Genomic DNA, 18,403 nt, shown 5'->3' on the forward strand with positions numbered 1-18,403 from the left:
AATGCACCCCTGCAATGAAGAAAGCGCTACAGACATAATTTCTCAGCACCCTGATCTGCAGTGCTGCAAAAACCCTTCAGTTGGGCTATTTGCCTAGTTTGAGAGAGAGGGGTTGGGGGAATGGCATGAAACCAGAAATAACTACAGTGACAGAGCATTGTTGTAGCCATATCTGACAAGACAGGATCTTGGCTGGTATGTTTCTGGACCACAACATTTCCGTTTAGGGTTGGCCTTAGCATTAGGCAAAATGGGGCTGGTGACTTAACGGAGCAGCAAATGGTTACTACTGTTGCTGATTATTGCTACCAAGAATGGGAGAATTACTAGTGAGGTTTTGGGCCTCATGTGCCGCCTCATGTGCCTAACTAAATAACTTGATTGACCTTGATGCACATGGCTCTGATGGCTGGCGTGTGTCATTTGTTACTCTGCTTCAGGCAGCAAAATGTCATGGGGCAGCCCAGTTTCATTCTGTAAGGTTCAAGATGGTTTCTTTAGTAACAGTCTCATGACTGAGGGGAGGTGAGTTTATTCCTTCTTCAAAGCAGCACCTGGCTGGAGGATTTTGGAAGATGCCTATCTGAAGGACCCTGCGTCGAGGAAATCTGTTTTAAAAGTGCACATAGCTCTTCTTATGTGATCATTCTACACTTTTTCTGGAAAGTGTGATAGGTGGGCAGGATTTTTTTTAAAGCAGGAGCTCCAGTGCCATTTTTTTAAAGCAGGATATCTATGGTGATAAGCCTTTTTTTTGCCCCCCCCCCCAAATTCCTCCAAGACCTAGTCTGAGTCTGTTAAAAAAACCTTTTATTGTCGGGGTTTCTTTTGCATAGGCAAAACTTTACAGTCCAAAGATAAAAAAATAATGAACAAAACAGTGCAGCATTTGCAACAGGCTACTTGTCATAGAAACAAATCTGTCCCCTCTGCCCACCCTGCATTGTAGAAAGCTGTTTTTTCCTTAGAAGCATTATTAATAATATTAATATAGTGCCATCATTGTGCATAATCCTTTACAGAATATAAGAGAAAAGGACAGGCCATAACAGAGAGAGGAAGTAAAGAAGCCATGCTTTGGACAGTGTTTTCTATTTCTTACTACAGTCGCTGCTCTGTTTTTGTGGGGATCCATTCCGGACCCCGCCCCCCCTCGTGAAAACGGAAAATTGCCAATATTCAAGCCCTATTGGTGAGGGACACAGATTTCAAGTCCGTGAAAACAGAGGAGCAAATGTACTTTGTAAAACTCAGCAATGAATAAGGCCATTCCATTGTTTGTGTGTCTTTTTGAGTCTAGAAGGTGTTACGATGCTTCTCAACCAACAATTAGATTCAGTGCAAACAGGTAATACCTGCATGAGGCAGTCTTGCCCTGGCTGTAGTCACAGGACTAATGTGAAACTGAAATTGATTTGGTGACCATGGCACCAACAGATGTGTTAATCAACAGTTTTTACTGTATCCTAGCTCCATACATTAGAATGAAGAACCAGGAATTTTACATATACAGTTAGCCCTCTGTTTTCATGGGGGATCCATTCTGTACTTTGCCAAGCAAATGGAGGCTCACATACATTCAAGCCTCATAGGCGTTAATGGCCCAGGCACATGCACACTATTGGATACAACAGAGTTCTCCCCTCTGTGGGTAACTGAGGGCGCGGATCCCAGATCTGTGAGTTACAAAGGGCGACTGTATAGTCCTGTGTATACATTTTGCAGGCTTCTCTGGATTTTCTCTCATCTGTCAAGCCTCTCCTCTTTTACAACAGGTAGAAGACATGTTTACGACACATTAAAAACCAGTGCTTAACACTCACCCATTCTGGAGGGTATACCAAGTTAACTAACCTATGAATCAAATACTGAACCTTTCCTTCATACACAAAAGACAGACATTCATGTATTTCTTTATAGTTAAAAAATTTCAGCACTATTTGCTGATTAAAAACCATTAAATTTTTTTTTGCAGAAGATGACCTCTTAACTACCCAAAATGGGACTGAAGCAGTCCTTCCAAATTTTTTTTCTAGGGAACTCAGGACTCCAGCCTTACAGAGAAGCTCTGCTTCCTGTCTTCTATTCTCATGATAAAAATCAACACTACAGCAACTCTCCCACCTCTACACGTCAGATGAGATCAAAACTGCTCCCTAGCCTGCATTGAGGATAAGGAATGTTAGAGCTGGTCTTCATTGTCATGTCCTGCATGAAGCAGAGTTGGGGAGCATATAGTCCCCCAGGTGTTGGACTATACTTCCAATCAGCTCTAACCATCATCACCAGTAATAAATTATGGGAATTGCAGCCCAACAACTTCTGGAAGGTTACATGTTCCCTATCACTAATATAAGGACATCAACACATTCCATTACAAGGAGTCTGCAGTTTGCTGAAGGCTTGTAGGCCAAAAGGGCTTGAAAGGGTGAGAGACCTCCTCAAATAACAGACTATATTACTTAACCTTTAAGCTTGATAAAGGGATACAGGCACTGTTACTCCTGTCCTCGAATGGGTAAATAGCTTATTTGTAGTTCTAGTCTTCCACCATTTTAAAAGCCATAGTCATTAGTGGTGCAAATGGGGACGGAACAAATGGTGGCAACATTATGTGCAGTTATACATGCTGCCCCCAGAAAATACTAGCTATGAGAACTCTCTTTTACACCCACCTAGGAGTAAACAGCCCTTGCTTTATGTCATAACTAAGTTTATAGGGTCTAGAAATAACAAGCTTGAAGCTTTGTCTATACATTTCTAAAATACATTGGATAAGGAGAAATTACGTCAACAGTTTCTCAACTAGCTAAATCCATCCCAGGCTTCTAATAATCATACCTAATCATTTGAAATATATTCAATAACCTTATGACCTTTGAAATACTGAAATGGTGAGGCCTACATAATACTGGAGTTCTGAGGAGCATGTTCTGTTTCTTCTAGTCACCATGGTTAAAGTTTGCTTCCATATCTACCCTCTTCATAGGTACAGACCCCAAAACAGTTTTTATTACCTCCTCATACTTTTCCTCAAGGGTGTGCAGCACTGCATAAGCACAGAGGCTACTAGGCCATATATACAGCTGGGAAAATGAACATCCAAAAAAGCAAGACTGGAAACAGCCAAGTTGAACTGAGTAACAGTTCTCTTATCTCTGAATTCATGGTGGAAAAGACATCTCTTTTTCTCTCTGGGACACACACTGCTTCTTCACACCTTCATCTGACTCTAGTGTGGATCCTTTCACCTCCCCTTTGGACAGGCATTTTTACTTTTAAAAACACCCATTTGGCAAGGGCCCTGCAACTTTAGCTGATAAATGTTTATTCAGTAGCATTTCCTTAAGTGAACACATTACTCTGGCCAAGGAATGGTAGTTTGTTGTTGGCTTTTGTGGCAACAACAGTCTAGGACACTCAGCTCAGGAGATGGAACTCTGCAGTTAACTTATCTTTCCCTGTCTCAATAACAAGAAACTTGTTCTCACTGAATTTGGTTCAAACTTCAAAGTCTGTATGTTCGTAAGGCAGGAGCTGCTAAAGGACAGCCTTACAGATCTTGGACTACAACTTCCGGGCTCAGTATAAGGGGTTGGTAATTACCTATAAAGCCCTAAATGGCTTGGGCCCAGGATACCTAAAGGACCGCCTCTCCCCGTACATTCCGCCTCGCACCCTCAGAACGTCCGGGCAGCAATTACTGAAGGTGCCTGGGGCAAGATTATCCTCCACTACACGGAGGACATTTTCCACTGCTGCCCCAGCCCTTTGGAATACGCTGCCCACTGAGCTCCGCTCGTCTACCACCCTGGCCCAATTCAGGAAGGACCTGAAAACCTTCCTGTTCCAACAGGCATTCCCCGAATAAAATCCTGTGGGCCTCCCTCCTCTTCCGTGGCCAAGAGGTTGGGCTATGGGGCTTTTTGCCTGTTATTTTTATTATTGTAAGATGGCTTTGATATTCTGTATTTTAATGTTTTTGTATGACTGTTTTAACTTTTGTTGTAAGCCGCCCTGATCACAGGAAGGAGCGGGATAGAAATAAAAACTTTATTTATTTTATTATAATTCCTCATCCCTGGCTATGCTGGTTAGGGCTGATGAGAGTTGTAGTTTAGCATCTGCAGGGCTACTCCTTCTGCCATATCGGGCTCATTGCTGAAGCCATCTACAGGTCTTTCTCCACTTAGATGAAGGTACAACATGAAGTATCCACACTAGAAGAATGTTCTGTTTTAGTATAGCTTTCATTGTTGGTGAATAGAGGTAACTTTGATAGTATTGAGAGGTAATATATCTCAGTGTAATTATAAATACTTGAGAGGTCATCTATATTATCTCATACATTAGTGAGAATTTTACTGCAGATTTTCTTAGATGTTGAGAGTGGTGTGGTTTACAGCCAATTAAAACAAACTCCTAGATCAAACCACTTCATAGTAAAGGGGAGGGATACTTCTGCATTCTTAGGCTGGAATTCTCTTCGTGTAACCAGGTATTACTCAAGAGTACCTACTTTTGCCAACATAGCACAAGGAGGTCTCCTGCAGCTCCTTTCATAACAATTTTTCTGAGGCTGAATAATGGCTGCTGGATGGTGCTGGGTTACCATCCAGCATCCCTAACCAAAATTAACCAACTGTGTGCAAGCATGTACATACAAGGTAAAGTTCCTTGCATCATCGTCTAGCTGGCAGCTATCGCTCTCTCCTCACTTTCCTCAAAAAGTATGCTGGCAGAACTTTATACTCTCCCAGTGTCAAATAGGAACCTGGCCTCAATTACCCTCATTTCATTATTCTGCATAAGTACCTCAATTAAACAAGGGTGGTTTGGTTTTCCTCATCACTTAGTAAACCAATGCATAGAGTTAGGTGGAAATATACACACCATGCAGGTTATCTGTATGGCTTCTAGACCAAACTCAAAGCACGATCCTTGAGTGGCAAGTTTTGGGCAGTATAGTGGTCCCTTTCTAACTACAGCTCATTGCTACCACAGTGCCTTATAAAATTAATAGTCATTTTACAGCAGCTCAATAAGAAGCATCCAAACCTTTTTGACCATAGGAAGCCATCTGTATTGCAGCACAACCTGCGTGGCAGCAACATATGAGATAAAACATGCAGCATGAGACAAAACATAGCTGTTTCCATTGCAAGTGGAGCAAATGCAAAGTTTAATTTGAGCCAAGGTTCATTAAGATTTACTGTTACTATCTGGACTCAGCTGCGGAATATTTGAGATAAATACGAGTGCCTCAATTGACATACAGAGTGCTTTTTCCTCACAATTCAGCATTGTCAATTCATCCCCCATATACTGAGGATTGATGTAAGCATGTCTATGCTGGTGTGAGGGTCACATTCCCCATTTCTCTATAACAAATTAGACATTTTAGAACAGAACAAAAACTCCCACACAACGAGAACGAGTTTCACCCATAATCCATACTGACATAAGAGTGGTTTGTTTAATTTTTAATAAATTATTTAATAAATCCATTTTAATGTTCCACTGTTTTCCAAATTTCAGGATTGGGGCCTCCAGTTTTTAAGTGCTCCATAGACCCCTTCAAATAAATAAGTTCATTTTCCCAGAGGTTGAAACATTCATTTTGGGCCTACATTTGAGACTTTGGGAGGTGTAGGCCAAGAACTCACATTTCCAAGCTCTGCTTTTTTCCTACTGTGCAGTGTTCTAGGCTTCCACTAAAGTCAACATCAAACCACCTTTTATGGTTGGATTAAAACAACAAATTTCTGCCAAACCAAGAAAGAAATAGGCAATACCATAAAGTCTCCAACCGCTCTCATCTGAGGCAATTTTTATAAATACATCATCCCACCCCCATATATGATAGAATAATTACATCAACACCACTAGAACTAAGAAAGTTACTATGACATGGCTATCTAAAGCAGTGGTTCCCAACCTTTCTAATGCTGTGACCCTACAAGTCCCAGTGGCCTTTGTGGCTGGAAGCCACATCCCCTTTTCTGGCTGGTGGCCTACCTGATTGGTTGGGAAGCTGGGAAGGGGTAGGACTTCTAGCCACAGCTGTGACACGCAGGGCTGAAGTCCTGCATGATTGAGGTGGCGGCAGGCCAGTGGAGGCCTGCCATCCTGGAGGAGGAGGGGTGAGCCTGAATTGGGTGACCTCTGTGAAAGGGTCGTTTGACTCCCAAATGGGTCGTGATCCACAGGTTGAGAACCGCTGGTCTAAAGGAACATCCAGAAATCATTTTGTTTGTTTGGGGTGGTAAAGACAGGGAAGATACAAACCGCTGCATAGGCTTTAAAAAAACATTAAAAAACCCAACTGAATATAAATACCAAATTAAGGAGCCCTCTTTCTCCCTCTCCACATGGAAAGGTTTTTCCCAGGAGAGAATCAACTGAGCAGGAAGTGTGGCTGTTGAGTTTCCCACATCTACGAGCAACATAACAAAAGAAGCAGCAGCACTGCTCATCCCAAGTTGCTCTCCTTCCTGAAACTGCTTTCTGTCAGCCCTTGTCAGTCCGAGGCGCAGAACTTGAGGTAGCCAACGAGCAAGATTATGGCACTAAGGAGGGGTTAAGAGACCGGCTCCCCATGCACACGGAAACGGTAAATGCAGGTGTATTCTGGGTGGCCCCAGTTGCTGAGGATTCTGAGTTCAATTAGTTGGAAGGCTGTAGAAGTCTTTTTTTCATCCTGATGATGAAAAGAAGGGAAGGAAATAAAGCAGGTGAATAGAAAGATAAAACATACTATGTAATTGCAATCTCTTTGGCCTGACTCTTGAGGAGTTTGGAGATGTGACCTTCTCAAATAAAACTTCCAGAAACCCCAAGTTATTGTCTGCTGGGAGTCTCAATCCCCAAAACTAACATTTCAAAGGTATATAATTCTTTGAGCCTTATTGCACGGAAAGCCAAGGTGCAGCAAGAGAAAAGCAACTTTCTCCTTACTTCCCCAAACGCCACTGAAGCACTTCCATTCTCTTCCTGAGGGAGACAGTAGTACAGTCAATCCTCCCTATAGGTGGGCTTGCCTTCTGCGGCTTTGAGCTTATGCAGAAGGCAAGCCCCAGCATAAGTAATGGGGCATGTACCCACTCCGTGCACCTCATGCGCCACCACAAGCATGCATCCTGTTATTTTTTATGGGGCTTGAGCAAATGTGCTTTTCCCCATATGCAGGTGGTGATGGTCCGGAACAGATCCCCTGCATATGGGGATGGTGGACTGTAAAAACATTTTGTTCTGCTGAAAAAATCCATTTGGCAAAAGGCAAGCTTTTATGACCATCTTCCTCTGGAAGAAAATCAGAAGTGCTATTTCTCTCTCACTGTGTCTTGGTTTTATTTGTCATGTGATAAGTCTCTTTGTCCTATGGGGGAAGAGAAAATGCTAGTTGAATTATTCCTCCTCCCATCCAGTTTGGCTTGGCTTTCTTTGAAGACTGCCATCAACTGGTTGAAGCAAAACATTGTAAAATTAGCACTCAACTTTTGTGGGGTTAATTTCTCCTTGAGAAAGACAATAGTGAAGAAGACTTTTTGCTGCAGTGGCTGGAAATTATAGTCTGCAGGATGCATGTTTGGGGAAGCCTACAGATATTTGTGGTTTTTGCACTTCTGCAGTGGTCCTGCACCCCTGGAAATGTGGGGGGCCAACTCTATAGCTTCTACTCAACCAGAAGTATGGAGTAATGATACTGTGTCATCATTGTTCTAGAAGCAGTATATGCAGTGGGCCCTTGGTTTGGTTCCAGAACCCCCCCCAACCCCCAGTGGATAACCAAATCTGTGGATGCTGAAGTCCCATTAAATACAATGGCATAGTAAAATAGTGTCCCTTATATAAAATGGCAAAATCAAGGTTTGCTTTTTGGAATTTATATTTTTTGGAATATTTTCAAGCTGTGGATGCTCAAATCCATGGATAAAAAATCTGTGGTTATAGAGGGTCAACTGTGTCTTGTGTTTTAATTTCACATCCACGAAAATATCTTGGGCTATATTATCTTAAGTGGGAATAGGCAACCTATGCCTCTCCAGATGCTGCTAGAATGCAGCTCTCATCAGCCCTAGCCAGCATAGCCAATGGGAAATTGCAGTCCAACAAAACCTGGAAGGTTATCAATAGTTCATCTTTTTCTTAAAGATTGGCAACTTCTTATTGTCCCGTTTCTGGTACAATAACACCCCAATCTTGCATTGACTAGGTTTTGGCATCCTCCCACCCTATCCCATATGTCTGTCTCTTGTCTTCTGGCTCCTACCTCGAAATGGAATGTCTGGATAGGCTCTTCATCTTGGTTATATGTGAATTGCCCAAGGAGGACACCTTCTTGCTGCCCTTCTTCATCTAAACCCTATAGCAGAAATAAATGGAGTTGGGGGTGGGAGGGTATATTGGGGTGAAGGAGGAGAGGGGAGGACCAAGGGGAGAACAGAGCAATCACAGGATCAGAGAGAGGGAGAGACACAAGTGCAGTTAAAGGCCACTCTTGCAGCTGCATGCCAAAATAAAACACACAGGGGAGTGAGGAGGCAAGGGAGACATAGGAACACCAGAGGATGGGAGGAAGAAGGCTGATAATTATCAATGGTTCATCCCCTCCTTTCTTTCCCAAGATAGATCCCATTACTGAATCACAATCAACATCATGGACTTCAGCAGTACAAGCAATTCCTTATTCACACCAATTCAGACATTTTGTGTGATTCACAGAGCACAAGAAAAAAAGTATATTGTTACCACCCCCAACTCTTTTCATTCAAGCTTCTGAACTGACTTGCCCATCTATATTCATATTGTATATAACTACATATTTGGTAGAGAATGTGGATTTTCAAGTCTGAAAAAAGAAAGAGCCCCACAGCTATAAATGCAAGAAGGAAAAGGAATTGTGTATCTTGGAAGGCTTCAACTGCCTAAGAAAGATGTTGATTGGGGAATAGACAAGTCCTGGCTTAAAACAGTCAATTGGGCAGTAATGTGTTGCACTAGAATGTTTGACTGCAACTGTGAATACTAGATCTGATGGCTATTTAATGTAGAAATTAGAGAGCTGTAGCTGTTGTAGCTTCGTGCAATAGAAAAGGTTCATAAAAACTACTGAGGAAGTAATACAAATACTGGAATCAAGGTAGAACTGGACAAAATGAAAAGGGGCCACTTTTTGCAGTTCTTCTGACAAAAACTGGGAAGAGACTCCTGTGTTGAGAAAGCACCTGGATGCCTTCCCTCCAGTGTACAGGAAAGGTGTCCCATTATAAGATGTCACAAGATGGAGAACAGTTTTCTATTCTCAAATGTGCCCAACCACCTGCATTATCTAATCCTTACACAAGGGCAACTTACGTAGACTGCAAAGTCTTTGGGAGCGCTGGGAATGGCTCCTTTGGGTGAGAGGGATCTAGATATGTGCTCTAGTGTCACAGCAGTGGGATAGATGTTACTTGAAAGACGAATCACAGCAAAGCCCTGGGAGCCTTGGAATGCCCAGCAGTTCCCCGGCAGGACATCTGGCTGCAAGGAAGTTAAAGCAAACATGCATTTAGGGAAATGCATCAAACATACCTACACTGGGCCCTTGTTATCCGCTGGGGTTTGATTCCAGGACGCCTCATGGATAAAAAATCTGTGGATGCTCAAATCCCATTAAATATAATGGAAAAGGAAAATGGTGTCTCTAATATAAAACAGAAAATCAAGGTTTGCTATTTGGAATTTATACTTAAAAAAATATTTTCAAGCTGTGGATGCTTGAATCTGTGGGCAAAATATCCATGGATAAAGAGGGCTGACTGTATGTTAAAGTTAGACTGTCTATTCCAAAGCAAGTGATACAGTAACACACAAAATCATTCAACCAAAAGAAGAAACACAGCATGCTCTGGGATAACACTTGGTATTAGCTGGCAGGTTTAAAACAGCTCTTTGCACCTTGTGGAAATGTTGGCCAGAGCCATCTAGCAGGTCTTAAAGCCAGGTTGCAATCTAAATCCACCTAGAAACCCAAAACACCTCCATTTTCTAAGCTTTTATATTATATTGCCTAAAACTAATATGGATATTCCCCCACACCATACACTATGACAAAGCACTGGCTACAATGTGAATAAGAGCTGTGATTTATTAGAGATTAAAGATCTCTTTTGGGAAGAATAGGCTGAGGAGGAAAGATAAACAGGGCTGTTGTATCTTTAATTGATTGATTCCTTACCTGCAGAATGACTCGTGGAGACTGAGAGTGGTACCACAAGGGAATCCCAAAAAGACTAAGCAGAGCAGTCTTGGTCTCATAAGTTTCTGAACACCGAGTACTGATAACACTGGCCCCTGTAATGGTAAAGATATAGTTGAAGCCAAGGAAAAGAGCTCATGCATCGGAACATCAACAGAAAATGAACTCATGCACAGATGATCCCAATATAATGTTCTTCAGTGTTCACTCTATGTATCTGAAGAATTAGACCAATTCTACAAAAGCTTATGCTACAATTTCTTTTACACCTCAAAGGTGCTATATGATCCTTTTGCATACTGATATTCCACATTAACACGGTTATATCTCTTGAACTCTCCAATATTTTAACCAAACAGTCCCAAACCGGAATTTTGGGACTCCACAACCTAAACAAACCATACACCCTGAACAATGGTCTGATTTAGGGTAAGGCAGCTTCCTAGCTTTTAAGCTTGTAACTGAGACTGATTAAAAAGTCTTAGGTTATTCTTTGCTCCCCTGAAGTCTAGAAACATGATGTTGAATTTGAAGTGAAATAGACTATTCTGACACTCTCCTAGCTTGTTATTCAGCAATGTCACCTTGCTCCTATCCCATAGTCATCACCATTGGCTAGTTTTCTTTCAGCACATCAGTAATTATCAGCAAAGTGACCTTGGGTCTCCATACCTGCAGATTCAAGTGCATAATCAAACATTCCAATGCGATCTTCACTGTACCGCTTCAAAGCCTGCTTCACAATGTGGTGCACTTCCTGTAGCACAAAAAGCATGGAATGTAAGAAGAGGACTCTCAGAACTCTAAAGCTTTTGTACTATTTTTCCAAGATAGAGTGGAATCACATAGCTCCCTTCGGAATTAAAATGCACTTGCATCAATGTACATCTACAGGCCAGTTTTATTATACCAAATATAAAATGCTTGAAAAACACAAATCAGCATATCACCAGACATGAAACCTGTGCTAGTCTGCAAGTATCACTGTGTCAAAATTTCCAGATCAGAAAACACCCCATTTTTCATTGAAGAGGCATAAACTGTAACTATTCTCTCCCCTGTATCATTTACATAGTATTTTCTGAAATGTCCTGAAAATAAGAACAAATTATCAAATTCATTGCATTTGGATGGAATTTAAAGCACTTCATGTGGATTATGATACTAAACAGCTTTATGAGTTGAGCTACTACTATTTGTTTCCAGATAAAATAGAGCACGGAAAGTTACTTGTTGACTACAACTTCCAGGATGCCCCTCCCCATCAGCATAGCCCAGACAATTAACTTTTCCAAGCATTGTTGAAGATGGACAGGACCATAGGTTCAAAAACTCCAACTCATCTATCACCCCCCCCCCTCGTGAACACATAGCCAAGAAGAGATTTCAAAGGGCAACATGCTGAACCACAGTACGTTCATGTAGCCATTATACTATATCGGCTCTTTTAACACTAGACAGGATATTGAAGAATAGTTGAGGAAGATCTCCTCCAGCACTCACAGGGGAGAACAAGGGGCAGAGCACTCTCCCCGGTATCTAAGAAAAGCCCGGTGGCTTAGTGGAGGTGATACTGATGAGAACGAAGTTTCCCTCACAATTTCTTGGTGACAAAGGAGAGCAGGAAATCTCTTCACTCAGTATTATTTTCAGCTAGCCTGAGATATATTACATCAGTTCTATATGTTTTAAATGACCACATCGCACATCACAGACATTAGTCTTAGCAGAATTCCTAAAAAGGCTCAACGAAAAGCCCCCTGGACCCCCCTGGATAAGTAGCTCCTCACCTCTTGCGATACTCCTATGACTCCTTCCTTTTGGAGTGCTACTCTAACGTTCTGCACAGAAAACTGCTGGTCTTCAGAGATCTTGGCAAGAATCTTCTGCTCCAGCACACGCAGCTGTTCCTGTAGTTCATCATGTTGGAGGAACAAACTTCCTGTCCCATCCTTTTTAGATTGGGACAGGAATTGGCTAAGCCATATCGGAAACTGGATTTCTACCTGAAATTACCAAAAGAAAAGGCTTGTTAAATGCAATATATAGCTGAAGTTTAGAATTTGCTACCAAAAGATGCAATGATGGTCACCTACTTGAATGCCTTTAAACTGGGTCTGGACTCTGGACAAGTTCATTGATGATAAGGCTTATCAACAAGTGGCTACTAGTCATAATGACTATATATTCTTCCAGTGTCAGAAGAAGTGTGTCTCTGAACAACAGTTCATGTGGAACATGAATGGGAGAGTGCTGCTGCATTCATATCCTATTCATGTTCTTTTTCAGGAGCAGCTGTTTGGTCACTAAGGGAACAGAATTGTGGACTAGATAGGTCTTTCGTCTGATCCAGCATGACTCTCCTCCCCACATCCAAATCTGAACCTTCTAGGAGAGAAAATAAATTGACTACAAAGAATGGAACTTCCATCTTTTTATCTGGTTCATGACAGACTCTTAAAAGCTGACCTGAATTACTTAACCTAGAGACACTGTGGTTCCAGCTATGATGTTGGATATCTGTAAAGAGGTTTGACTGCACAGAAACAATAGCTTTGGTTATCTAAAGTGAAATAGGGCTGTGAATTAAAACAAAATTTGCCATTGTTGTGAACTAAAGGAAGCTACAGAATACTGGTACACCAACTATAGTCTGAGGGCCTCAACCCCACTTTTGAGGCCCGTAAAGTGTCCTCTATTTAAAAAAAATCAACACAATTTTTAGCCAGTTTTTGCCCCAAAGCCATGGAGGAAGCCCTCTAAGCACAGGAAAATATATGAAGATACAGTGGTACCTTGGGATACGAAATACCCAGGTTACGAAATTTTCGGGATACGAAAAAATCCCATAGGGAATTATTGTTTCAGGTTACGAATGTTTTTTCGGGTTACGAAAAAACTTTTGGTGCTTTTTTCGGCTTTTTCGCACGGAATCGCGGCTTTTCCCCATTAGCGCCTATGGCAATTCGGCTTACGAAGGCTTTTCGGGTTACGAAAGCGGCCGCGTTACGAATTAATTTCGTAACCCGAGGCACCACTGTACCCCCATTTCATGTCCACAAACACCTGAAAAACCAGTATTACCTCCCAATACCTTAGTTTTCTTATGTTGTCCCTCTCAAAATGGTGGCAGAAAGTGACACAGGGGGTCTGGGGAAGGGAAATTAGCCCATATGCAGTTGCCCACCCCTGACAGACTGTATGTTTTTTTAATACTTTATATCCTTTAATATAACAGAGGCCTGAGACAGACCATCTGAAAATGGCGGTCTGTAAGCACCCGTTTCAACTCCTGAGGGACACTGCAGCGGCCAAACCGCGCGACGTCCCTCCAATGTAATAAGAACCCGGTTCTTCCTGATTCTTTTTGTATCACCCGGGTTATGTCGCGAGTGCTCCACTGGTGCACTCGTGACGTGACGCGCAGACGCTATGCGTCCCTTACGTCAAGATGGTGGCGCTCGCGTGGACAGGATGCTACCTTTAGGCTGCCACCGTTACACACTAAGGTTCTGGACCGTGAGGTTGCTGTGCAGTCTGGAACCCTAGTATCAGCACCACCACACAACTTTTGGCCAGCTATCTTGGGCCTAAATTTGTGTCCATCTTTTAAAATAAAATTTTTGTTCCAGTTCCAAATATATTGCACCTTAAGATTGAAAGAACTAAAATCTATGCCTAGCTTTTAGTTTCAAAAATATGTTTTGCTCGGATTTTAACTTAGGCTCCTACAGTGCCCTCACCTGAAAAGGAGGGATGACTCAGGCTTAGGTAACCTTTTTTATGTTCCAGTTTTCTAGAGGTGTGTTACTGAAAATATGGACCATATAGACAACCGTCACCAAAAATAACTGAATATGGCTCTTCTTTTATGGATATCAAATGTTTGTGCAATTCCCACAAACATAAGATGTTCAGAATGATAAATCACTAAATCTGAGCATAATCCTTATGGAATCAGAAACAGTTATGCTTATGAACACTGATGAGGACAAATATGAACACAATGATTTTTTTATTATAGGTTATGACATTCTAGTCTCTAAATTAAAAAAAAAAAAACAGCTCACAATGTAGTTCCAGCAGTTTGGCTATACTAGGGATAAAACAGGAAACCTTCTAATCAAATGAAAACATAATTAGAAACTCACATCTTCCATCACTTCCTTGATCTGCCCCGGAAGAGACTCCACGTGTTTTGACAACACCTTTTGATCAGAGGCCAAGTTTCCAAATTCCTTGTTAAGGCTTGCAAGCTGTCCTTCCAGCTTGTCCATCTCCTTTCGGAAATTACCCATTAGACTTTCTTGGGTAGAGCTTCAGAAGGAAAACAAAAATTCAGACACTTATGACATGCAATTTAACTGTGTGTGTGCCTTCAATTTTCATAGGGTTGAGGATCAACAGAGGGATATCAGGGTTTTTAGTTTTTAATTGTTGTTTTTATGCTTTGATATTGTGTTTTTAATATGTTATACTGTTTAATACTGTCTTAAGGGGGGGAGGGATAAAGTGTTTTTAATTGTTATATTTTATATTTTACTGTTGTCAACCGCCCAGATTGGTTTCCCATAGGGCGGTATACAAATCATCATCATCATCATCATCATCATTTTCTTAAACAAGGAATACTCAGAGGCAGTTTTGCCAGTTCCTTCTTCTGAATACAAGGAAAGTAGGTTGTATTCAAGTAGCAAGAGTTTGATCACCTCCTCTAATTCAGACCTTTTACATTTTTGGACTACAACCTCTAAAAGCCACAAACAGCATGGCCAGTGGCTCTTCTATAGAAGAGTGGGGATTTAAATGCTGTAAATAAATAATAAAATATAAAAGATATCGAGGAATCATGATTTTAGAGGAAGATATTGAGCCTGCCACTAAGTGCAGCTCTTTTAATGTCCCTGCTGTTCAAAACCGGCATGTAGTTCTGAGCTGAGTTTAAAGACTGGATGCAACACAGGAAACAACCACTTGATTTCTATGTGCTTGCTCACAACATTTCTAGATTTGCTCAAAAAAGTCTAAACTGGCTAACAACATTTTTGGCAGTGCACCCTCATGAATGTGGCTTTTTCATTATTGTGCAAGAGAATGCAGACACCAATACACTGTATCAGCAGATCGTTGTCTAAGTCACTAGCCTTTCAGATGTTTTGGATCAGTTCCCAGAGTCTCTGATCATTTGCCGTTAAAGTTCAAAATGTCTGGGGTGGGGTGATCATAGATCTGGAAGAGACCACAAGGGACAACCAGTCCAACCCACTGCCATGCAGGAACTCCTTAAAGATGGCCATCCAGCCTCTGTTTAAACACCCCAAAAAAGTGATGGTGGGGAATTGATTAGAACCCTTGGACAAAACAGGACTGCAATGTACCTGCTTACTGTAAATCATAAATTCTGATGTTTTGACCCCAATCATCTACTAGAACATGGTGGAGGACAAGTCAGCCATTCTATCAGCAGTCTTGATGATGAGTATTTATTGCCAGTGACACCAGTCCGTGCTTCTTCCCTTTCCATGTGGGAATGCATTCTTACACTGGTTAAGTGACAATGTGGGTTCAAGAGAGAAGCTGTAATCAATCATACAGGCTGGATTGCAGGGCTTGGTGTTGAAAACACTGGGACTGATCCTTCAGCAAAAGCGATACTAACATTAAAAAATAGCTACTAGGGAGGAGAGAACAAAGAGGTTCAAGGGATAAAATTCTCTGCAGCTTCCAGCCTGATGGATTTAGTGAGTTGCATGGCAACAACACTAGGGATGGGGGTAAATTGCTGTTAACTAATTTCCTGGTTGAAATATGAATTTCCCAACACTTGTGCTATGTAGTTGGGCAACATAACACGAAGTCAAGAATTCTGTGCAGTTTTCACACAGTATTGGAACATCCCAAAGTATTTTGGGAAATTAATCTGCAAAGAAACACAATTTCTTCAGTACAAAATTCATGTTTCTTTGCACACACACACATCCTTCCCCACATGATTTTGGCACAAAAAGGCATGTATATTTCTGGAAACAGTGGAGGTTTTTGGGGTTTTTTTGCACAAAAATGTGTTTTAGCATGAAAAACCACCAGTTTTGTGCAAAAAAGACCATATACATTTCTGTGTAGAATAATTTCTGAAATGCTTCAGGATGTACAAGTGCCAGTAAAGAACAAACAAACTTCTGAGAAATATTTGTTTTTTCCCATAGTGGAGAAAAATGCTGGAAATGATTTATCTTTGCGTAGATGAAACTGTCAAAGATTTAAATCCCTAAACAGCACAGGTGCAAAAGTGAACTGTTAGCATAAAAGAGTCTTTCTCTACCTGGCACCTCCCTGATGGGTTTGGCCATAGGAATCAGCATACCAGTTAGGGGTGGTAGGAGTTGTAGTCCAACTCATCTAAAGGGTACCCAGTTGGAAAAATGTAGCTTCAACTATATTTTCAAATTGAGTTAAAATGTCAGGGTCCAGCTGCTTTGATTGAGCATGAGCATGAGCAGTGAAGATTTGTTCTACAAACCCTTTAGTTGTTGACATCTGTAGTTAAAAAGCTGTTGCTGATATGAATAATGTGAACCAAAATTACTCAGATTACAGGTAGTTTTGCACTTTGTTCTAGGAATTTCTAAGTTTCACTTTGAAATAAAAAGACATCTGTTTCTAAAACAATCATTCCTGTGGGTTGCATGATTTTCCACTCTCCCATTTTCATAAGGTAGGAACTATCATAGCTATATAAGCGACAGTGCTCTGGTTACCTTTGCAATTGTGCCTTCATTTGGATCATCCGGCTCGCCGTCTCCTGAAGGAGAAACTGCACTGGTTAGGACAAGGAAACAAAGCAGGACAAAATCTATGTGTTGTACAGGATTTATTACTGTGGCAGAAAATCCAAATGTTAATCCCAGCTAGAGTAAACTGGGCAAGTCAATGGGGACTTGGTAAGTCAACATTTTTGTAAGCTTAATTGATTCAAAAAGCCAATTAGGACTAACTATTGAATTTAGGCCTTAGCATTTTTTCAGAATTGGAAGCACAAAACAAACTCTTACTGATAGGCAAATGATAGTTAAACTTGATGACATATATCCTTCATGGGACACCCCATATTTTAATTAAACATATGAAACATTTCTGTCTATTAAACATATTCTTCTGCTTTTTTATTTTGTGTACGTTCACAATGCCCTGTATCCACCAAACTGAATTCCAAACTCAGTTGAACTAAATAATTATAAGAGGCTCTGGGCAACTTACTCCCCTAACTGCCGTCATTATCTGTAAAGAAGGTGACCAGTTAAGGGTTACCAGTTCTTTTTACAAGAATGAAAGTTAAGTAAAAAATATTGGCACTGTGAAAATATTATATCCACTCTGTAAAAGGGAGCTACAGATGGTGAAACAGTTCCAGGACAGTTATGTAGTCTCCAACATTGATTTTAGTAATATCTGGCCAGGCTACTGAAAGTTTGTGAATTGTTAGAAAATGGCAGAAAGTGTAGAGAAAGCAACCATTTGTCATACACACTGAGAATAAAATAATAAGCAAAAGATTATTTACCTCGGAAGCCTGAGAGATTTTCTTCTGCAGAAGGTCAAAATCCTGCTGCAGTTGAGATCGGAAAGCATCCAACTCACTCTGCAGAAGAACAGAGATGAGAAATTTTATGTAGCTTTAAACAAATTAACAGCTAGTAGCTGAACAGCAGCAAGCTTTTGAATAAATTAATCAACAAAATAAATATTAAAAATACCCTAAAAATACCAGATCCTATCTGATCTTGGAAGCTAAGCAGGGTTAGTCATGATTAGTAATGGGATGGGAGACTGCCAATGAATACCAGGTACTTGAGGCTATATTTCAGAGGAAGGAACTGGCAAACCACCTCTGAGTATTCCTTGCCAAGGAAAACCTTATGAAAGTCATGAAGTCACCATAAGTCGTCAGCTGACTTGAAGGCACATAAACACATGAATTAATTAACACTAATAGTCATCACAATTCTCTGTAATTCAGTCATTGCCTAGGAAAAATAGCACCAGAGGAAGTATCTGCTGGATCAAGGAAATATCAAGATTTGTAGGATAGAGTGGAGTATTGTAGACAAAACTATTTCTGGCTAACTGGAATACTGAACAGGCGCAATCTAGACCATAACA

At 41.0% G+C, this 18,403-nt stretch overlaps 2 protein-coding genes across 4 annotated transcripts in view; both read right to left on the minus strand.

Moving 5' to 3' along the window:
- FAM227A (family with sequence similarity 227 member A) overlaps positions 1-18,403 on the minus strand; it is a 410,174-nt gene that overhangs the window by 94,649 nt on the left and 297,122 nt on the right. The gene's annotated exons all lie outside the window — the stretch shown is intronic.
- The window catches only part of SUN2 (Sad1 and UNC84 domain containing 2), a 37,410-nt gene continuing 23,074 nt past the window's right edge, over positions 4,068-18,403 (minus strand). Inside the window, exons 10-18 of the mRNA XM_042469238.1 lie at positions 17,805-17,882; positions 17,002-17,045; positions 14,395-14,560; positions 12,034-12,249; positions 10,916-11,000; positions 10,223-10,338; positions 9,358-9,525; positions 8,273-8,365; positions 4,068-6,700 (exon numbers count right to left, since the gene is read on the minus strand). Coding sequence (XP_042325172.1) covers positions 6,581-6,700; positions 8,273-8,365; positions 9,358-9,525; positions 10,223-10,338; positions 10,916-11,000; positions 12,034-12,249; positions 14,395-14,560; positions 17,002-17,045; positions 17,805-17,882 — 1,086 coding nt within the window. The 3' untranslated portion in view covers positions 4,068-6,580. The remainder of the gene's footprint in view (positions 6,701-8,272; positions 8,366-9,357; positions 9,526-10,222; positions 10,339-10,915; positions 11,001-12,033; positions 12,250-14,394; positions 14,561-17,001; positions 17,046-17,804; positions 17,883-18,403) is intronic.

The sequence above is a fragment of the Sceloporus undulatus genome, chromosome 5 (assembly GCF_019175285.1).
Source record: "Sceloporus undulatus isolate JIND9_A2432 ecotype Alabama chromosome 5, SceUnd_v1.1, whole genome shotgun sequence".
NCBI lineage: Eukaryota > Metazoa > Chordata > Lepidosauria > Squamata > Phrynosomatidae > Sceloporus > Sceloporus undulatus.